The 24,344-nt window shown below is 37.3% G+C and overlaps 1 protein-coding gene across 8 annotated transcripts in view; it reads left to right on the top strand.

Annotated features, from left to right (window-relative positions):
• PTPRM (protein tyrosine phosphatase receptor type M) overlaps window positions 1-24,344 on the top strand; it is a 4,358,319-nt gene that overhangs the window by 3,654,372 nt on the left and 679,603 nt on the right. For 4 of the 8 annotated variants that reach the window (XM_044066519.1, XM_044066517.1, XM_044066521.1 and 1 more), the window contains one exon: window positions 23,317-23,328. The exons of the other annotated variants lie outside the window; for them this stretch is intronic. In XM_044066519.1, the coding sequence (XP_043922454.1) occupies window positions 23,317-23,328 (12 nt within the window). The remainder of the gene's footprint in view (window positions 1-23,316; window positions 23,329-24,344) is intronic. 8 annotated transcript variants of the gene reach the window in all.

Below are 24,344 nucleotides of genomic sequence, written 5' to 3' on the forward strand. Positions count from 1 at the left end.
AAAGGTTGGGAGGGCTAGTGAACCGAGGAATCTCTGTGCATGCCACAGTCTAGTTTAATTTGAAAAAAGAACAAAAACATGCTTGTAACACCAGGTGAAGGAGAGGCAATTGGAACACATATGTATAGCTTGTGATAGTGCTTTTTTTCCTCCCTTCCTTGGCTGGAAAAAAATTTGCTTTAACATAAGTACCAGTGATTATGTATAGTTGCAATATGTTTCTGATTGTCGGGACTTTTTAGGTGCTGTTTTTAAAGTGTCTTGTTATGGTTATGATAGATCATATATTCAAGCATATCCTCAATCAGCTTGTCATAACTAGTTTTGTATTCATAGTTCTTGTACTGTTCTGATGATTTGTTGAGGCATATTCCCAAAGTGTTACTTTATTAATATCTTTAAATTTTGTTTTTGCTCTAAGAACTCTTTAGACAGCTTCAGACCAGTGATATTTTGTCTCTCATTAGAACTCTGATCTTCTAAATTTGAGGTTGCACAATCTGATTTGAAACTCACCCCAGTAAAAAATTTCTTTCATAGCATAGTTTTTGAGACAGTGTACACTCTTCTGAATTCTAATTTCACTCTGCAATTTATTCTGACACACCCAATATCAAAAACATTGTGTTTGCTCTGTGGTTTTAAAAAAATGCATATATATGCAGGACCTTCACGAGTTTATGTGATTGTTTCTATAGCAAATTGATTTTGAACGATCTTTTTACCTATTTGACAGTGGAACATCCACTTATTCCTTTGTTCCAAGGGCTGCCCAAGATCCATAAGTGCTTATTAAATCCTCCCTTTAGACCTATTGCATCCGCAAGGGCTGGATCACAGAACCATTCTCTATTTTTATAGAGAAGAAGTTGAGAACAGTGTTAAATGACCAACAACAGGTATTGAAGGATACACAGCAGTTCTTAGAAAATTTATTTGAACATACTAAGGAAATGTGTTTTAAAGGACAATACTTATTAGTGAGTTTGGATGTAGTGTCTCCTTTTACTTGTATCCTTCATGATATAGGTATTAATATGGTCAAGGAGTTTTTGATAACTAATAGCGAATATGATCTGGTGACCATTGACTTGATCTGCTCGTTTTTGGAGACAGTATTAGAATATAATGTTTTTTATGTATGACGAACAGTTGTTTATCCAAAAGATTGGCGTAGTTATGGGCACTAGCTGTGCCAATAGCTACACCCATACAGTTATGGCTTATTGGGAAGATAGATTTGTTTTTAAGTTTACTTTTGCTCCTTTTATAAAATTTTACAGGAGGTTTGTAGACAACATCTTTCTGATTTGAGATGGTACTGACCAGCAGTTAATTAAATTTATAGACTTCTTACAGAATACTACCTTTTTTATCTTTTACTTATAAGTCATCAGTAAGAGAAATGGATGTTTTTGGATGTTAAGGTTATAGTGAATGCTTCCTTTAAACTTACCACCACTCTACATAGGAAAGAATGTAGAATAAATACACTTCTACAATGGAATAACATGTAACCAGGCCATATATTTCAGAACATAGTTAAAGGCCAGGGCATGCGACTTTCAAGGTTAAACAATGATGATGCCTTATTTGAGCGTGATATACACAATTTAAGGTTTGAGTTCTGTGATAGAGGTTATAGGAAGAAGGAGGTGGAGGATATACTACATGATACTGTTAGGCATAGGAAGAGTAGAGGTGGCCCTTTTTATTCTGATAAGCCATCAGTAGTGAATGACACTTCAAGTGACTTGGCTTCTATTGAAAGGGCATTATCTATGTCCCTTTATTACACTAGTGATGGTAATAGTATTGTACAGATTGTTAGGAACAACTGGTCTATTTTGCACTTAGATGAGCAGATCTGAGCTATTGTTGGTGAACAACCGAGGTTCACCTTTAAAAACAAGAACTCATTGAAGAGGCAACTATGTTACAACAGACATACAGCAATGGGAGGTAATAATGTAACAGCTACGTTTAGGATGCACAGCTGTTTAAGGTGTAGCTTTTGTACATACATTGATCCATTTATTAATTTTATTCATTCAGTCACAAACAAACAATATAAGTTTAAAGTGACTGCTGATTGTCGTCGTAGGAACCTTATTTATTTGGCTAAGTGCAGGGCATGCAACTGTTTTTACATAGGTAAAACTAATAGATCCCTAATGGAGAGGATGAGGGAACATTCAGACTGCATGCATAATTTAGATGAGCGTAATGTGTTAGCTAAACATTACATCGAATATGGCAATGAACATATATCTGGTTTTAGAGTTGTCGGGATGGTAAACCAAGATAAGTGTGGTGGTGACTACAGGAATTATACGGAAAGCCGTGAATTGTCTTGGATTATAACAATGCAAGCAGATAGATTCCTGGGTATTAATGGAAGGACTTCCATTAAACCTGTTTTAAAGGCTAGCGTTTTTTTAAATGTGATTGCTCATTATTTTATATAATGAATGTTTTAATTGGTGAATTTGAATTGTTAATTGGTACTGTTGTGCTATTTATTTGAAGGGTTTTTTTTTGCATTATGTGGTCTGATGAAGCACATTGATTGTGTGAAAGGGCTTACCTTTTTCGTTAAAACTGTTTTATTTTATGGTCGTTGCCGTGTTTTGATGCTGTTTTGTTTTATTCTATATTACGCTTTTGCTGACAAGCACCATTCATTCCCAGAGGACCGTCTGTTTTCCACATTAATTATTTTATACTATAGAATTATTAATTGTTTTATTTTTTATTGCTCAAATACTACATTATTTTATTCTATTTTATGATGAAAAATCTCTACAATTAATTAATTGATTGTTTAATTGTTTGTTAATTGTTAGACTTATTTAAACTCTACTAACTGGTGAAGCACTGTGGCTTGAAAAAGTCCTGTTGTTCATGGATGAAAGCGCTTACCCAGTCCATTTCTATGTGGATTACTCTCTACAATAAATTTAATTTGGATTATTTGGATTTACTTGATTTTATTGGCTGCTGGTAGAAGGTCTGTTCCTATTGTGAAGTTTTTGGCATTATTGTTGTAAACAAGTTTAGTGTTATTACATTTCAGTAAAGAAAGGTTTACAAGGAGTTCAAGATACATAATGAAGTAAGTTATAAAATGATGGAGGAAGTGAGATGTTAGTATTGCATAGCTTTATAAAAAGTTCAGCAAATATAATGAAGTAGGTTATAAAATTACATCTGATGGGAGGGAAGATATTTGTATTATATAGGAGGCTAATTGTAATAGCATATGACTCAGACAGCAGGGTATAGGTTTAGCTCATTTTAATCTGCCTGTTCCAAATTTCTGTATCTAGAAGGCTTTTAACGTAGGTATACAGGAGATATATGAGAGAGGTAGAGTGTGGATGGGAGCAGTTAGGAAAAGAGCAAGACGAGAAGCGTTGTTTAAGAAGGGGTGGGTGAAAAGGGATGTATCAATTCAACTGCATGAGAGGAACGTTGTCAGGGACATAGTCATTCAGGCAGATGAGGCAAAAAATGTACTGATAAGTAATAAGAAGCTTGTGCTTTCATTAGAGCTCTCAACCTGGTGTTTAACTTGAGTATGACCAGGACTGGGGTGGCACAGTGGTGCAGCAAATAGTGTTCTCGCCTCACAGCAAGAGGATCCCCCGTTTGATTTTTGGCTGGGGTGCCTTCTGTACAGAGTCTGTATGTCCTCCCTGTGTTCACATGGGTTTCTTCCAGGTACGCAGGTTCTGGGGCAGGATGTGCAACATGTAATACATTATGAGGGTGTTCTGGGGCAGGATGTACAACATGTAATACATTATGAGGGTGTTCTGGGGCAGGATGTACAACATGTAATACATTATGAGGGTGTTCTGGGGCAGGATGTACAACATGTAATACATTATGAGTGTGTTCTGGGGCAGGATATGTAACATGTAATACATTATGAGTGTGTTCTGGGACAGGATGTACAACATGTAATACATTATGAGTGTGTTCTGGGACAGGATGTACAACATGTAATACATTATGAGGGTGTTCTGGGACAGGATATACAACATGTAATACATTATGAGGGTGTTCTGGGACAGGATGTACAACATGTAATACATTATGAGGGTGTTCTGGGACAGGATGTACAACATGTAATACATTATGAGGGTGTTCTGGGACAGGATGTACAACATGTAATACATTATGAGGGTGTTCTGGGGCAGGATGTACAACATGTAATACATTATGAGGGTGTTCTGGGACAGGATGTACAACATGTAATACATTATGAGGGTGTTCTGGGACAGGATGTACAACATGTAATACATTATGAGGGTGTTCTGGGACAGGATATGTAACATGTAATACATTATGAGGGTGTTCTGGGACAGGATGTACAACATGTAATGTAATATGAGGGTGTTCTGGGACAGGATGTACAACATGTAATACATTATGAGGGTGTTCTGGGACAGGATGTACAACATGTAATATATTATGAATATGTTCTGGGACAGGATGTACAACATGTAATACATTATGAGGGTGTTCTGGGACAGGATGTGCAATATTTAATACATTATGAGGGTGTTCCGGGACAGGATATACAACATATAATACATTATGAGGGTGTTCTGGGACAGGATATACAACATATAATACATTATGAGGATGTTCTGGGACAGGATGTACAACATGTAATACATTATGAGGGTGTTCTGGGACAGGATGTACAACATGTAATACATTATGAGTGTGTTCTGGGAGAGGATGTACAACATGTAATACATTATGAGGGTGTTCTGGGACAGGATATACAACATATAATATATTATGAAGATGTTCTGGGACAGGATGTACAACATGTAATACATTATGAAGGTGTTCTGGGACAGGATGTACAACATGTAATACATTATGAGTGTGTTCTGAGAGAGGATGTACAACATGTAATACTTTATGAGGGTGTTCTGGGACAGGATGTACAACATGTAATACATTATGAGGATGTTCTGGGACAGGATGTACAACATGTAATACATTATGAGGGTGTTCTGGGACAGGATGTACAACATGTAATACATTATGAGGGTGTTCTGGGACAGGATATACAACATATAATACATTATGAGGATGTTCTGGGACAGGATGTACAACATACAACATATAATATATTATGAAGATGTTCTGGGACAGGATGTACAACATGTAATACATTATGAGGGTGTTCTGGGACAGGATATACAACATGTAATACATTATGAGGATGTTCTGGGACAGGATATACAACATGTAATATATTATGAGGATGTTCTGGGACAGGATGTACAACATGTAATACATTATGAGGGTGTTCTGGGACAGGATGTACAACATGTAATACATTATGAGGGTGTTCTGGGACAGGATATACAACATATAATACATTATGAGAGTGTTCTGGGACAGGATATACAACATATAATACATTATGAGGATGTTCTGGGACAGGATGTACAACATACAACATATAATATATTATGAAGATGTTCTGGGACAGGATGTACAACATGTAATACATTATGAGTGTGTTCTGGGACAGGATGAACAACATGTAATACATTATGAGGGTGTTCTGGGACAGGATATACAACATATAATATATTATGAGGATGTTCTGGGACAGGCTGCACAACATGTAATACATTATGAGGGTGTTCTGGGACAGGATGTACAACATGTAATACATTATGAGGGTGTTCTGGGACAGGATATACAACATATAATACATTATGAGGATGTTCTGGGACAGGATGTACAACATGTAATACATTATGAGGGTGTTCTGGGACAGGATGTACAACATGTAATACATTATGAGGGTGTTCTGGGACAGGATATACAACATACAACATGTAATATATTATGAAGATGTTCTGGGACAGGATGTACAACATGTAATACATTATGAAGGTGTTCTGGGACAGGATGTACAACATGTAATACATTATGAGCGTGTTCTGGGACAGGATATACAACATATAATATATTATGAGGATGTTCTAGGACAGGCTGTACAACATGCAATACATTATGAGTGTGTTCTGGGACAGGATATACAACATATAATATATTATGAGGATTTCTGGGACAGGATGTGCAACATGTAATATATTATGAGGGTGTTCTGGGACAGGATATACAACATATAATATATTATGAGGATGTTCTGGGACAGGATGTGCAACATGTAATATATTATGAGGGTGCTCTGGGTCAGGAAATATAGCATATAATATATTATAAGGGTGCTCTGGGTTAGGATATATAACATATAATATATTATGAGGGTGCTCTGGGGCAGGATATATAACATATAATATATTATGAGGGTGCTCTGGGGCAAAATATATAACATATAATATATTATGTGGGTGCTCTAGGGCAGGATATGTAATGTATTATGAACATGTTTTGGGAATGCCTAGCTGATACTTTTGCATGGGATAAGTTCCATTTCCATCTGTAGAAGAGCTTCCCCATGTACTGGTGAGCTCAGTGGCATCATGTCCAGCAGGACACGGAGTTTCCCATGTACTGGTGAGCTCAGTGCCATCATGTCCAGCAGCACGCGGAGCTTCCCATGTACTGGTGAGCTCAGTGGCATCATGTCCAGCAGGACGCGGAGTTTCCCATGTACTGGTGAGCTCAGTGGCATCATGTCCAGCAGCAAGCGGTTACTGACAAATGATGGCTAATATTTCTGTAGTGGTAGTTCCAGGCCTGACTGGCAGAAACTAGTGTCAAATTTCCTTAGGTTAGTACTAGGCTAACAGTCCTTGTATGCCATTTTAAGCCTAGCCAGTTACCCATGTGAGAATCAAATCCTGCACCATGTGTCAGTAAGGTAAACACCTTTGAAAAGGCCATGGAAAATAACCTCAACCTGGCCATACTTTTTGACACAATTCCCCTCTCAGGTATAGTAAAAAAGCTAAATAAACCCCTGTGTCACCAACTGGATTACCAAGTGGCTCACAGATAGCATGCAAATAATCAATATATGGGAAGTTGCCTGTATAAAGATACCAGTAACTCTCCTTGGTTCTGTTTGGCATCTACTTTTCTAAAGTAAAAGCCAATACCACAGGGTTCTGGATGACTAAGTCTGCATATGACTGCAAGCTAGGAGGAGTCATTGAATCCCCAAATGGCTTAGCCATCTTGCAGGTTGATCTCAAATAATAGCTGGTGTCAAAATCATGGACTGAAACTTAATGCCATTATTGTATCCTTTCATAAGTCATCTATCCCAGGAAACTACAACATTCACAATGCACCCCTAAGATTTGACACAGTTGTTCAGGATTTGAGAGCTTATGTGGACATTAACCTCACTTTTGTCCAACATGTGTGCATTGCTGTAAGAAGGTCCTTTTATATCACACATCTTATAAAGAAAGGGATTGTGTGTAGATCTAAGGATATCATTGTCCCCCTTTACTCAGCCTTCAGTACACCAGTCATTGAATATAATGATTGCTTTGGCATGTATCTTTCCAGACACATACAACAACTGGAACACCCACAGAGATATCTAACTAAAAGGATACAAGGTCTAAACAACATGTCCTACATGGACTGACTCAAAGCCTCATCACTATACTCAGTATCCTACAGACTGCTAAGAGGTGATCTGTGTCTGGTATACAGTGCATCTGCCGACCCATTACTGATGAATTTACTGAACATCAGCATGTCAGATGGGGTCAGAAATACCTGGTCCAGGGATCTAAACCTCTTCTACAACATCAACAGAGCACTTTGGCAGGACAGGTGTGTTCCACAGAGGATACCACTGCTATGGAGCAGACTCCCCATCCACATAAAACAAACTTTAGCCCTGTCCATTTTCAAGTGCAGCTTTATTCTTTAGATGGGAAACAGAAAGTTTACCCCATGACTGGCCCCTTTACTACTAATGGACAGATGCAACACCTAAATGCTTTATCCCATGCATGGGGTCACCCAATGTTTTTATGGTAAGATCCCAGGTATTCTCATTAGAGTATTATATGATTATCGACCATGGGATTGGTATGGTCAATCTATAACCAAATGGGACAGTTTATTTTGAGCACAAAAATGGAAAATGGCTAGGTATAAAATGGCCCACATGGGTAGCTAGCCTAGTACGTACCTATGAACCTATGATAATCTGGTGATCTCAGACAGATTCTGAGTAACCATTTGGTGTGTCTGCTGTTGCAGCTGTGCATCACCTAAGCTGTTAAGACTGGATAAATGCTGACATTATTTGGGGACATTTTCAAAGAGTAGAAAAACTCTTGTACCTTGCAGATATGCCATCATTTGAAGAGACAGTGCATGAAGGTTTTGGTAGGATTTGTTCTCTTCATCAGATGATGTTACTACTGCAGTCATACAGTTCATGGTGACAAGGCTGTTAGAGTAAAAAAAATCAATTGGAGAAATGATGAAGGCACTGGATATTGCTTAGAGCTCATTATTAATAAATGTTTCAGTACTGTGGCAAAGGAAAGGACAGTACCTATGGACTGACAATTTGTGGTGGTTTCCCTATTTTTTAAAAATGGAGACAGTAGAGCATGTTCATTTATGATGGGGTGACAGGCTACCTGTAAAATTTGTACAAGGTTTTCGTTGGAAAGGAGTCTTCATGTTGTGAATCAAACAGATCACTGAGGATGTGAAACAGCAGATCAACTGCTTGTGCTTTCCCAGATGGTATAAGGGTCGTAGGAGTGTTCTAGTGCCGTCTACATGTATTGTTTCGACTTCATGATATAAGGGTCGTAGGAGTGTTCTAGTGCCGTCTACATGTATTGTTTCGACTTCATGATATAAGGGTCGTAGGAGTGTTCTAGTGCCGTCTACATGTATTGTTTCGACTTCATGATATAAGGGTCGTAGGAGTGTTCTAGTGCCGTCTACATGTATTGTTTCGACTTCATGATATAAGGGTCGTAGGAGTGTTCTAGTGCCGTCTACATGTATTGTTTCGACTTCATGATATAAGGGTCGTAGGAGTGTTCTAGTGCCGTCTACATGTATTGTTTCGACTTCATGAAGGCAATGCTTTCCAGTAATACTAACCACAATAAGAGTGTCCATCTTCCAGCTTTTACCCACACTACTTCATGAAATCATCTATGTGCAAGTCCTACGCAACATTAATAAGCCTGGAATATTCATTATGTTCAACGTGGATTTTAAAAAGCACACTGTCTTAATTGCTTTTTACTATGATACAGGTACAGCATATCTTATTCTTGGTGTACTGCGTGGTTCGATTTTGGTTTCCATTGTATTCAAATTATTCACCAACCACCTAACTGTAAACGTTTGTACTCTCCATTCTACCTTCTATTCACTTCTCCATTTTCCATGATCCACTTTAACTAATAAACAGACTTAGATGAAGGCTTAAGTGATGAATGATTGTTATTCACCAAAAGTAATTTAAATTTAATAGTTAATTCTGCCAAACTCAGTCTATGATTTTCCCTGTCTGTAACAGCTTGCAAATTGAAACTAAGCTAAACATCATAAATATAAGAATGGCTTCCATAGCCATATCTGAATACTCAAATATCTGTGTGTATGAGTTGACCAACACTGACTATACATTAGCTCATGGAAGTAATTACTCTTAAAGTTCTTACAAATTCAGTTTGATATATAAAAATCACAACAATCACAAATCAGAAGCTCACACTTGCATCAGCAAAAGCACCTTTGTCTGCCTCTTTGAGTGTTCTCAGCTGTTATTTCCTTTGTTCTGTGTATAATACCACAGTCCTAAAACTATTTTAGAAAGACTTTGTCTGTCCTTGCAGAGAATCCCTGTCTGTCTTTTCAAAAGTCAAATTGTCTCCCAGTGCTGGAAAGGGTTTTTTTTTCTCTTGTGTACTATTTCAATTGTTCCATGTAAACTATTTCCAGTCTCTTGCAATACAATGTATTTTACAGTCAGCAGTTCTATGTGGCATGGATACGTGGGCAGTGGAAGTAGAGCAGATGAAGATGTTTGAGGTGATGGAGATTAAATGCCTGAGATGAGTATTACGAAGCAAAAAATAAGGACTTCTGAGCAGAAGCCAAAACAGCCCCAGTTGCAGAGAAGGTCAAGGAGAACAATTACTGTGGTTTGAACACATGTGCAGGAAAGCTGAAGGCAGGGTGGTAAAGAAGGTTTGGGCAAAACAGAAAGAAGGCGGGAAAATAGAGTTGCTGATGCTCATCATGTCCAACTGAATAATCACTTAGTTTGTAGCACCCACCAATCAAATTAGATGTTTCATAGGATCATAGAATCATAGGAGGTTACTAGGCTAATGGCCCTTACAAGCCTATCCAATTCAACCCATGTTCCTAATGGTGTCTGGTTCAAGCAGACACTAAAATCAGCACCTATTGCCCCTGTCCAAGAGGGACAACACCAAGAAAAAGGTTTAATATCTTAAGTTCTTCTCTCTTTAATAACCTAACACCAGATCTCAGAAATATCTGTCATCTGACAATGTAAGAAACAAGTCTTTAGTTACCTGAAGGACATGTCCTTGTGCAAGTGCTTTGATGACCCATGGGCTAGAGTAAAAGCTCATATGTGTACATCTGATTCCTTCTCTTTACAGGATGTTTTCATATAGCTCTACTGCAAGTCATTGCTTTATCTAATACTCTTTCATTGCTTTTGACTTGTTCCCTATGATCCTGTCCTGCCTTCTCCCAGTTTACAGTTCTCTTACTGTTGCTTTAGTAAATATATCATCTTTGCTTGTGTGTCATGAATAACTGTTCAGTCCCTCATACTTGATAATTATGTAAAGCCATTGCTTCTGATCATGAATTATCTACTTGAGGCCAAGAGGTAAATAATATCTGGAAATAAAAGACACAAGGAAAAGCAATGGAAGTCTACAAATACTTATCCATTTTTTGCCCAGATATTTTAAATAAAAAAAAAAATCAAGAAAAAACAAGTAAACGTCTATTAAACAGGTTAAAAAATGTTGGCATATCAGCACAATCGTGACCTCTGGTGACAGGCAATAGTGGTACCGCTTGTTTATGGAGGGTGAATTGGGTATGAAGGGGCAGGAACTTTCTTCAGATCCCAACAATTTTAGATAAATCAGACTTAATTGTATTAAATGTAAAATCATGGGCAGTGTTAGAATGGAGCTTACCTAAAATGACAGATGGGTCTTGCTGTTGTTAGTCGTGGAGCACTGTGGGTTTGTTAATGCTTTTCTTTGCACATCCAGGCATTCTTTGAAGAAGTTACATCGATACCTGACATTAAGGATCAACAGTGTGTACCTTGTTAATGCTGTTACTAGTACTCGACTTAAAGCAATAAGTGAAAAAAGAAATGTCAATCTGCACCTAATTTACTGAGTCAAACACTGGGTAATCAAGAGAGCATCCCAAGTCACAGTAAGAGGACTACTTGTCTATCTCAATGACATTACCAATAGAAACCCAAAGGACACTCTGTTAGGACCATTTCTTTGGGCTGTCATTCACAGATGTAAAAGCAGAAAGTGGGTTTAGGGTGACACTGAATTTTGCTGATTGCAAAATTGGTAACATGATTCCTTCAGTGAAGAATGCCAAAGTTGGACAATATGGTCTACAAAATGTCTGCCTCATGCAACAAAAATTACCTGAGCTTTAGTGCCAGTAAAGCTAGCATAAGGAGATTTGGCAAAAGTATGATATAAATTACAAAATAAATGATTAGGCCATAAAAAAAAATCAAATGATGATAAAAGACCTAGGGACAGTAGTAGATGACAACTTAAACTATGAATAATTTGTTTCTATCCTAGTCAGAAAAGCATATTCTGTAGCTCATGTACTTCTGAACCGCATTTCAAGTCACTACAGGGACATCACTGTATGACATGTATCAAACTCTGTCAACCATAACCGAGAGGAGAGCTCCATTTTGTAAGTTCAAACAAGCCATCAGAAACAACTTGAAAAGGTAAAATGTTTTCTTCATAGAAAAGTCATGTACCTGGATAACATGAACCATTCAAAAATGCCTGATAAGGTGTCATTCTATCCTTCTTCTTACTGGTGGTCGCCCCCCCAAACCACTTTTCTTATGTGTGCTAACCTTAATCCTAACCCTCCCATTACACCTGCACCTAAGTGTAAACTTACACATTATATTACTAAAAACTTTTTCTTAACTGTAACACTAATCAAAACAGGAGGACACATAATACACACAATGAAAAACAGGCACAACACTAAATCTATCCCCTTGCTTAACCCCAACCCATGAACACTCACATATGCACAGACTGTTGCACATTCTCACAAACACCTCTTCTTCGGTTAAACATTAATTTTCCTGCACACTTCTGCACACCTACACTGTATAAAGCCTGAGTTCAACAAAATGTGGTTCCCACAAATGTGCTGTCATGCATTTTTGCTGTTGAACAATTTTTGTCACTATTTTGTGCGTTGTTCTATTTGTTTTATTAACCAAATGAATGACAACATATGCATATGAGGACATTCTAATCACCAATGAGATTTATTGAAGGAAAAAACACATCTAACAATATCATCTGTCATTACCATTACTGAAAATAAAAAAAAATGTAAAAGTAGATAATACAAATGTTAACAAATGTATCATTTTTGTGATCACCAGTGAATATAAAATACTTAGCTTTTATATGCTGGGCTTCATCCACCACACACCTGGAACTTAAATAAACTAATTCCAGCATTGCACAACCATGCAGAAAGGGGAAAAGTACTGAATTATGTTCCATTCATCCTCCTGAGGCTTGATTGTAGTGTAATTCAACCAGCTCCACTACTAATTACATTTCCAACAAGCTGAACCCAATAACAAATCGCCACAGTGACCAAACCGATTGCACACACACATCTATCTACCTATTTGTCGATCTGCCTGTCTGTCTATCTGTCTATCTAATTATCTCACCATTAAATGAACTATCACTTCAGCAAATACAAAAAGAATGACCTTTTTAGGTAAAATTTCAAAGATTAAAACACAACTCCTGCAAATTATGTTTACCAGCTATGATGTTATTATTAATAATAATCATAATGAATACTAGTAACACTAATAACAATAATAGTATTTGTTAACCAGGTAGCCCACCGGGCATATTGTCCCATTTCAGGGGTGACCCAGGAGCAATGTCTGGTTAAGTGACTTGCTCAGGGTCACACAGATGGCACACAAGGACCAAGGAAATCAAATCCTGTACCAAACAAAGTGCAGCTCCCAACCTTAACTCCTGTGCCAACTGCCAGGGGTCACAGATTCCAAGAAGTTCATCTTGAGAACAGAGATCAAGATGTGAATCTTGGAATCCATGTCAAGAACACATAATGAGTTCGATTTGGTGAGACGCAATCATAAGTCTTTGTAGAGTACGGAGTTCTATCTACTCCATGTACTATCAGTCACAAAAGAAAAAAAAAACAGACAGTGTTTTGCCAGTTTTGAAAATGAGTAAAGTACTTAGCAAGTGCTGTCACATAGACAGCAAATGTATATACAAGTGGAAAAAAGGTCAGAGGCGGTTTATTTATTTAAATAAGTTACTTACAGACTGATGTATGCAAACTTCTCAGAAGAAAAAGAATATGAGGTAAGATATTTAGGGACAGTTGAGAGTGAAATAACATCCCTTTCATGAGACCTGACCGTAACAGCACTTAAGTGGTATGTAACAATTGTTACATACCTCTGAAAGTGGTGTAATGGTCAGGTCTCGGACCACAGAAGTGCTTTACAGGTTTGTGTTTTTTTCCAATTTTGGAGTGTAGTCATAGTGGTCCATGTACTATAAGAGAAGTAACACAAACACTGCAAGTCTTCAGCTCTCTGATGCAGATGTACTCTCAGCATTTTCTGCCTTCTAAAATCCAATTTCAGTCTTTTCATCAGTTCCTCATACATCTCAGTAACTCAGTTTTGTACAAACACTGAAATAAATGCCAAAGTTTCACAGAGAAACTCAAACTCTTGCTGCAATTTCTGGGTTGGTATCTAATTTGTAGCCTGCCCCTAGTTTTAGTTTTATTAACCTTAAAACACAAAATTGTACCAATTTTTGCTAATAAATAAATAAGAAGAATATTCAGGTCCTGCTCAGGCCTTGATACCAAAGCATCCTCCACAAACAAAGATATTTTGGATGGCGTTCATAATCCTGCCCTCCAATTTCAAGTAGCATTGATCCGTGAAGAGCTGCACTATGTCACTATGTAATCCTGCCCTCCAATTAAAAGTAGCATTGATCCGTGAAGAGCTGCACTACGTCATTATGTAATCCTGCCCTCCAATTAAAAGTAGCATCGATCCGTGAAGAGCTGCACTACGTCATTATGTAATCCTGCCCTCCAATTAAAAGTAGCATTGATCCGTGAAGAGCTGCACTACGTCATTATGTAATCCTGCCCTCCAATTTCAAGTAGCATTGATCCGTGAAGAGCTGCACTACGTCATTATGTAATCCTGCCCTCCAATTTCAAGTAGCATTGATCCGTGAAGAGCTGCACTACGTCATTATGTAATCCTGCCCTCCAATTAAAAGTAGCATTGATCCGTGAAGAGCTGCACTACGTCATTATGTAATCCTGCCCTCCAATTTCAAGTAGCATTGATCCGTGAAGAGCTGCACTACGTCATTATGTAATCCTGCTCTCCAATTAAAAGTAGCATCGATCCGTGAAGAGCTGCACTACGTCATTATGTAATCCTGCCCTCCAATTAAAAGTAGCATAGATCCGTGAAGAGCTGCACTACGTCATTATGTAATCCTGCCCTCCGATTTCAAGTAGCATCGATCCGTGAAGAGCTGCACTACGTCATTATGTAATCCTGCCCTCCGATTTCAAGTAGCATCGATCCGTGAAGAGCTGCACTACGTCATTATGTAATCCTGCCCTCCAATTTCAAGTAGCATCGATCCGTGAAGAGCTGCACTACGTCATTATGTAATCCTGCCCTCCAATTAAAAGTAGCATCGATCCGTGAAGAGCTGCACTACGTCATTATGTAATCCTGCCCTCCAATTAAAAGTAGCATCAATCCGTGAAGAGCTGCACTATGTCGTTATGTAATCCTGCCCTCCAATTTCAAGTAGCATTGATCCGTGAAGAGCTGCACTATGTCGTTATGTAATCCTGCCCTCCAATTAAAAGTAGCATCGATCCGTGAAGAGCTGCACTACGTCATTATGTAATCCTGCCCTCCAATTAAAAGTAGCATCGATCCGTGAAGAGCTGCACTACGTCATTATGTAATCCTGCCCTCCAATTTCAAGTAGCATTGATCCGTGAAGAGCTGCACTATGTCGTTATGTAATCCTGCCCTCCAATTAAAAGTAGCATCGATCCGTGAAGAGCTGCACTACGTCATTATGTAATCCTGCCCTCCGATTTCAAGTAGCATTGATCCGTGAAGAGCTGCACTACGTCATTATGTAATCCTGCCCTCCAATTAAAAGTAGCATTGATCCGTGAAGAGCTGCACTACGTCATTATGTAATCCTGCCCTCCAATTAAAAGTAGCATCGATCCGTGAAGAGCTGCACTACGTCATTATGTAATCCTGCCCTCCAATTAAAAGTAGCATCGATCCGTGAATAGCTGCACTACGTCATTATGTAATCCTGCCCTCCAATTTCAAGTAGCATTGATCCGTGAAGAGCTGCACTACGTCATTATGTAATCCTGCCCTCCAATTAAAAGTAGCATTGATCTGTGAAGAGCTGCACTACGTCATTATGTAATCCTGCCCTCCAATTAAAAGTAGCATTGATCCGTGAAGAGCTGCACTACGTCATTATGTAATCCTGCCCTCCAATTTCAAGTAGCATCGATCCGTGAAGAGCTGCACTACGTCATTATGTAATCCTGCCCTCCAATTAAAAGTAGCATCGATCCGTGAAGAGCTGCACTACGTCATTATGTAATCCTGCCCTCCAATTAAAAGTAGCATTGATCCGTGAAGAGCTGCACTACGTCACTATGTAAATAAGGTCAGCATCAGTCTTTCACAATGACTATGGAAAAAAGGAAGACTTTGGTTAACTACATCTCCCTGCAGCAAACGTGTAAAGTATTTAAGGCATAACCGTTAGGGGATTCATTTACTAGGGCAAGGCACCTTACATGTTGACATATGACTAAGATTCAAAGAAATGAACATGCGAATGCTTCACCTGCATGCAACACGCTTAAAGGACACTGAACTTACATTAGTAACAACCAATTTACCGCAGGAATACTGGAGTTAGGGTGAAATGAACTAGCTGACCTGAAGGGAAAAATGTAAGATTATCGATTTCACTTCAGGAAATGTTTGTATTTTTTTTTACATTTTGTGCTTGTGCAAACTACTGAAGGGATCACTGGGGAAGTGTTTCATTTTGGTTTCATCGAAGTGTTCATGCATACTTGGTCACACTACTGAAAGGATAGCTGGGGAAATGGTTTCATTTTAGTGCTTGTGTATACCTGGACAACCTGCTGAAGGGATCACTAGGGAAATAATTCATTTCGGTGTCATCGAAGTGCTTGTGCATACTTAGACAAACTACTGAAGGGATGTATTCATCCATCCAGCCATCCATCCATCCGTCCATCCATCCATCCATCCATCCGTCCATCCATCCATCCATCCACCCGTCCATCCGTCCATCCATCCATCCATCCATCCATCCATCCATCCATCCATCCGTCCATCCATCCATCCATCCATCCATCCGTCCATCCATCCATCCATCCATCCATCCATCCATCCATCCATCCAGCCATCCATCCGTCCATCCATCCGTCCATCCGTCCATCCATCCATCCATCCATCCATCCGTCCATCCGTCCATCCATCCATCCATCCATCCATCCATCCATCCATCCACAACCCCTTTTCCCATTTTTGCACAATGAGGTATCACTTCAACAGTGAATCATCTAGAGCCAAGGTTAACACTGTCAGATTTATGTGATCACTGTGGAAATAATTAATTTTAGTGTCATTGAATTGCTTGTGCATAAATGGAGAAAGTACTGAAAGGATCACTGGGGAAATAATTCACTTTGCTTATGTAACTGCTTGTGCATACAAGGTTCATGTAGTCGATCCAAAACATACAGCAATGCAGTTAAGAAGGGATGTGCGCTTGTGCACTTCGCATGCTTATCAAACTGTGAATCGCAAGAATACTTCATTAGCATATGCTGCTTTACATAATTTCTGATTTGCATCTCATTATACTTTATTTTCTTACACTCATTCACAGGCATCGCACATTAACATAAATGGACTCTATGAACTGTTAGCTTGCTATGCTCACTCGAAGGCATTGCAAATAATCTTACCATGTTCGCTCAATAACTATGAATACCACCCTTTCACTTCCTCCACCCCAGCCTCATACCTTCTTTTATTAAATTTATATTGTTTTGTTGACATCAGTACCAAGTGTAGTATAAAAAGAATAGACAAATTTAAATTTTAAAAGTATGAAAACTCTGGAACTGTCTGAAACAGTTAAAATTTCATGGTTGCCACTTCTTTATAATGAACACAGTAAGGCACAGGCAATTAAACATCATGCTGACCCTTTCTTCAAAGCTTGCATATCCAACAATGGGGCACCATAGATCAAAAAACGCATAGAAGGGTCTAGTGGTGTGCATCTCAAACAGTAAGCCTGATCAGCTGCATATCTTTACCAATTAGTGATATAGTTACACAAATATTGATGCACTCGCTGCCATCTCAGCTTTATATTTTTCCTTTAACACACATTTGACATAATCTTTCAAGAATATCAACATATTAGCATATTACTACACTGAAATAATTATAGATGACATTTATAAAATAGCAAATGATTTGTAAAGGCATCAAACAATGGTAGTTGGAGCAAGCAGACATGAATATAAACTTTCCATGAAGTCATGGTATCCCATCTCTAATAAACTTGTTTTTTGAATACCAAAGCTACTTTTTTCCCTCATTCCAACATTCTATTTTTAAAAACAGAAAACTGCTCCTGTTCCCCTGCGTGTATATATGGCTTTCTACGTTAAGAACCATTGTCCGCCACCCTATCGATGCTTTGTTATACTGCCTTTTGACTCACCTGCCCAACTTACATGGACAGCCAACGTGTATCTTCTCACATAGTATCCTTCATAGCTTCATTTGAGTCTGTTAAAGTTTTTATCCCTTATAAGAAAAACAATCCGAACAGGAACAGTATACAGCACTACAATTTTCAGCTTCATTAACTGATATTCAGGTATTGTCTCTAGAAACCTTTCTTGTTTGCTCTTTGATTAGAAAACCAATTTTCAGAAAAAAACATTTTCTCATATTTTATTAATTTTGCAGATCTCAAAAGCAATCTGAAAAGATGATTTTTAACACCTAAATCTAAAGTGACATCAGAGTATAACAAGGTTGATGCAAAACAAGGTGGCATGTGGGCACTTTTTTCCATAGATTCTAAAGGACTAACATTGCTTTTTTGTTCAATTAAAAAGGTTTCAGTCACAGAAGAGAACAGGGGAAACAACTTTCATGACCACGCTATCTCATTTTAATGTACATTGTATAGATTCATAGAATAATGCATATTAACTGAGCATGAATATTTTTGGCTCCTTGACACAGGACACATTGTTTATAGAATAATTCATATAAATTGAACATTGTGCCCCTTGACATAGGACACATTGTACTCTCTGTATAGAATTTGAGGGTAAACTTCTATGCATCTTACATGAAAGAGAGGGTACCTCTACCTGAATCTAAACACAAGAATTGCAAGGTTACACTGTAGAAGACAGACTAACAGCAAACAAAACAGAAATACATGGTAAAGTAAAATGTGAACCTCATAAAGCAAAAATTGTTTAATTAGATAGTGCAGTAATAGTTTGTAGTAAAGCAGAAAGAAATGGAGGGGAAGAGAAATAATCCAACTGCAAGGAAAAAGGAGTCACAGACATTAAGTAACAGAGGAATAGCATGACAGAAGACACTTGGTAACAGAGTTGTAGGATGAAAGAAGAAAAGAGGCACAAGAGAGAATATACTTAGTAATGGAGGTGTAGCATTAGAGAACACACTTAGTAACAAAGGTGTAGCATGTCAGAAGACACTTAGTAACAGAGATGTAGCATGAGAAAAGATAGTAGCAGAATTATTGCATGTCTGAAGACATTTAAGTAACAGAGATATAGCAAGAGAGAAGATACTGAGTAACAGAGGTGCAGCATGTCAGATGGTGCTTAGTAACAGAGGTGTAACATCAGAGAAGACATTTAGCAACAAGGGTATAGAACGACAAAAGATACTTAGTTACAACTGTGTAGCATGAGAGAAAATACATAGCAATACAGATGTAAAATACAAAAGACACTTAGTAACAATGATATAGAATTAGAGAAGATACAGTAACAAAGGTGTAGCGTGTGAGAAGATATTTAGGAACAGGCATAGCATAAGAAAAGACAGTAATAGAGGTGTAGAATCAGAGAAGACATTTAGTAACAGTGGTACAGAATGAGAGAAGATAGTAATAGAGTTGTAGTATGACAGAAAATAGTAACAGGGGTGTAATATGAGAGAAAGCATTTATTGGCAGTGATACAGAATGAGAGAAGACACTTAGTAACAAAGCATGAGAAAAGACATTTAGTAACAGAGATGTAGTATGACAGAAGATACTTAATAACAGAGGTGTAACATGAGAGAAAACACTTAGTAACATAGGTGTAGCATGAGATAAGATACTTAGTAGAAGACGTAGCATGAGAGAAGACACTTAATAACAGCGGTGTAGCATGAGATAAGATACTTAGTAGCAGACATGTAGCATGAGATAAGATACTTAGTAACAGAGGTGTAGTATGAGATAAGATACTTAGTAGCAGACATGTAGCATGAGAGAAGATACTTAGTAACAGAGGTGTAGCATGAGATAAGATACTTAGTAGCAGACATCTAGCATGAGAGAAGATACTTAGTAACAGAGGTGTAGCATGAGATAAGATACTTAGTAGCAGACATGTAGCACAAGAGAAGATACTTAGTAACAGAGGTGTGGTATGAGATAAGATACTTAGTAGCAGACATGTAGCACGAGAGAAGATACTTAGTAACAGAGGTGTAGTATGAGATAAGATACTTAGTAGCAGACATGTAGCATGAGAAAAGACACTAGTAACAGAGGTGTGGTATGAGATAAGATACTTAGTAGCAGACATGTAGCACGAGAGAAGATACTTAGTAACAGAGGTGTAACATGAGATAAGATACTTAGTAGCAGATGTAGCATAACAGAAGACACTTAGTAACAGAGGTGTAGCATGAGATAAGATATTTACTAGCAGACATGTAGTATGACAGAAGACAGTAATGGAGATGTATAGCAAGTTCTTTATGAATTCAACACTATTTTTGCTGCTTATTATGGTACCAGGAGGATTATTTCTAATATGAGTAATATGGTTAGAAAAGTGACCGTGTAGGTTGCTGGTGTACTCATTATATAGAACAATCATAATGTTTTTCATATCATAAAATACATAGTTTTATCAAATAAAACATCATTTTACATGGTAAAAGACACATTGGATTCTAATGAAAATCGTTGACTACAGCAGTTCTGTATTTCTGACTACCCTTACATTTTGTCATATATGAGTGGAATCTACAATGCCTGCTTAAAACATGCATATTTAGAATGAAATATAGTTTTCATTTACTATAAGTAATCAATATTTTAATTGACGTTTGTTTTGCCTGAATCTCCAGACTTCATTTGTAATTTTGCTTACTACTTAAATACACTATAACACAATATGTATGCGTTCCTAGCATTTGATGATTACAAGCTGACAAAACACAGGAGAAAATTATAACAAAAACATTTAGGGCATCACTTCATTCATGATCAGTATAAATGAATGTGCTAGATTAATTTTAAATTATGTGCCATATATTATAATTTAATGAAAACTTGTTAAAGTAATATAAATGGCTATACTTGAACATTTGTTTCATGTTTCAGAAAAATGATGTTATTTGTACAGCTCAATTCTTATACATCTGTAAAAATTAGAATTTCCTTACATGTTACTCTGAGTTTGTGAAGACGTTTTGGTAAAACATGATATACACTAATGGGCTTCTCCTCAGATTGCTACTTTTCTTTCTCTGAAGCCATCGTCACATGCTTGAGAAGTTGCTTCTGTGTGTCTTTACCAAACAGCTATGATGTCTCCCTGAAGAAGGTGGTGTTCTTTACCAAAGGCATGTTGCCTTTACCTTCTCAGTGGTTCAGATAAAATATATGAACAAATCCCTTCATTTTCTGACTTATGAACCAAAGAATTTATTTTATACATTTATACTGTAGTGGTGCTGTGGTAGCGTTGTCGCCTCACAGCAAGCCGTTGTCCCATTCAATTCTCAGCTAGAGCGTCTTCTGTGGGGAGGCATGTGTGAATGGGCGTACCTTCCTTGAAGGTTGTGCGTCAGGGCTGGTAACTCGGCACGTAAAAATTCACTACCAAACATTAGCGGACCGGAGTTCTGCTGTGGCGACCCCTAACTGGGATAAGCCGAAACACACAACATACTGCTGCACTATAATAGTTTTGTTCGCACTGATACAAATGCCACAATGTGATCTTACAATTGTCTGAAACAGAAGTAGGTAATTTACCATATTGCTGATGTTTGTTGCTTGTTGACTATATCAAATAAAAATGGGTGATGCAAACTAAAGTTCTCAAAGTGGAATTTCATAAAGCTGTATATTTCACACTAAAGACATTGTGATATGTCTAACCAGCTTGGAGAGAAAAGTGAAAAGTGAAATTGATGCCTGCACTGCCTGTACGGAAAATGCATGTTTAAAATGATCAAACAGGTTTGCTCTTTAATGGCTAATATGTCAGTGCTGTAATAAATCTGTCATGGACAGAGTGTGGAAGTGCATAATGACTGTTGTTTTGAATGAATTTATTTGTTAAATGGCTGAAGGAAATTCATCACAACTGATTAATGAACTAAACAGTAATTACCCATGTTGAGGCTTAATCTATTTAAGCAGTGGACTAGCATTCTTTACAACTGTCAATCCACATTTAATGCTTATTATTTTGAGATTTTAACGTTTCTTTATAAGCAGATAAACTCAGCTAATTTACTTACAAGATTGCTGTTGACTAAGATACAACTATAGAGCTGTTATGAAACTGTTGAGACTTCATGAAGTTTTGCAAAACAGAAAATGCAATTTTTGGTGAAATCATCTTTAGCTCACTGTAATGCCTATTTAAAATAGCTGCAATATGATACGATTAAAATGGGTCTTATTTAGCCATGGTTGGTTTAACATTATCAAAAGAGGTGAATGGCCTAGACACTTTAACTTAGTGTTGTCACATATCTCTTAATATGTCCTGTGTTCCTGTGTGATGGATACTCATTACCAGTCTTAAAGTTAATTATGAAAGGTGGAGCAATGCAGTTTAAAATGCATCTTGACAGTGCAAAATCTGATTACATTTATTGACCTTGAATGAGTCATTTGACTTTCAAGTACTTCAGTTATTCATAGATGAACAGGTAGGAAAAATAAGAACCCACTGAAAAACGAGATGTTGCATCTCAGTTTGACTGTCATGAACAAGTATAAGAAAAAATAAAAAAACAGCAATATGTCAACACACTCAAGCAACACTTTGCTCAGTTGTTATGTTCTTCACGTCTTTTTTTTCTTTCAAAGAATATGATGTTCATGAAATGTGAGAGAGAGCACCTTCTAAACATCATTTAAACAAGTATGCTACAATCACGTAATGTCAGACCCACTTATACAGTACATGGCCTTCTAGAAGTCATATAACATGTTTTTTATTCAAAGCAGTATTGAATAATTGCTTATAGCATAATAAATTGTCAAAGTGTTGCTTTTTTGCATTATAAACAATTGCATGTGACATTATTTCTTAACAGCTTTGCATTTTTTTGAGAATTCTGATTGATGCACTGTAACTTCATAACCCTTTTTTGCAGGGAATACAACATGTTCTAGTGTTTTATTAAAGTAATTCCAGTGTTAATGAACTGTAAATAATTTAAGTACCTTGAATTGCTGACAGTCACTTAGTGCAGAACTTTGTAGATTTTCATCGAATACAGTTGCTTATGCCGTTTCCTTTCTCTCCTCCTTTTTCTCCACATTAACCTGTTATGTATCTTCTTAAAAGTGCCAATAAATGGTAAGTTACCTGGATACACTGTAGGGAAGGAGGCTTGTGTGCTTTATGTATAGAGATGGGTGTTTTGTTTTTTTTTTGGCTCTCTGATTGTGTTGTGTGTTGCCTTGCATGTCACTTGACATATAGCATTTCATGCCCAATGTGACAGTATGTGGCCTCATGTTAAACCACTGGCGACTGTGGCATGCTTTGATTTGGTTATAACACTTCCTTTGAGTGGATTACCCTTTGCATTTATAATCCCATGTTTTTGTTTTGATAATATTGGCTTGTACCAGACGCAATGTTCTCTCCATATGTCCACTATTATGAGTCATTCCTTTGTGCAATTTGCTTGCTCATAAACATGCACATAATCATTTTGGATGTTATGTGAACTGACTATGAATGTGCTTCTTACAAATGCATTAATCACTTTAAGTTGATAATCCTATGAAAACAAAGCTTTGGAAACCTAGCTTTTTTTTTTCTAAGAAGATGTTGCAATTGAATGTAGCATGGTTGATTGAAAAGCCTGTTTGCTGAAACTGGGTAACTTTTTTCATGATTTGTTCATTCTGGAATTATTTTCTTTAGTACATGTACAGAAGGTATACCATCCTGTTGCAAAAGAATGAACAAATTACTTGGAAAAAGTTTTCCGCCATCATAGAATGTGCTTTGGATCATCTTTCCCTAAGTCTTTGCAATTCCGTATGGATATTCATTTGCATTACCATATGTATAGTAACCATATCAGCATTACTTTATTACTACTGCGACTCGTTAGATGTAGCAAGATTATCATCAGCAACAAATATTTTTTATTTAATGATCATTCATTTGCTGTGATATTCATGGCATTTTTACAGTTGCTTTGTAATTTTAAAACATATTCATATGTGCTTGTTATTTCTACATATCACATCAGTCTAGTTGGGATAACAGCATCTAAATATTACATTTTTCGGTAATGAGATAAAGGGATCATTGAAAAGTTATGTACAATATGCAAAAACATTTCTCCAACTCTTAGT

This window comes from Protopterus annectens, chromosome 3.part1, assembly GCF_019279795.1.
Source record: "Protopterus annectens isolate FY-2018-M chromosome 3.part1, PAN1.0, whole genome shotgun sequence".
Taxonomy (NCBI): domain Eukaryota; kingdom Metazoa; phylum Chordata; order Ceratodontiformes; family Protopteridae; genus Protopterus; species Protopterus annectens.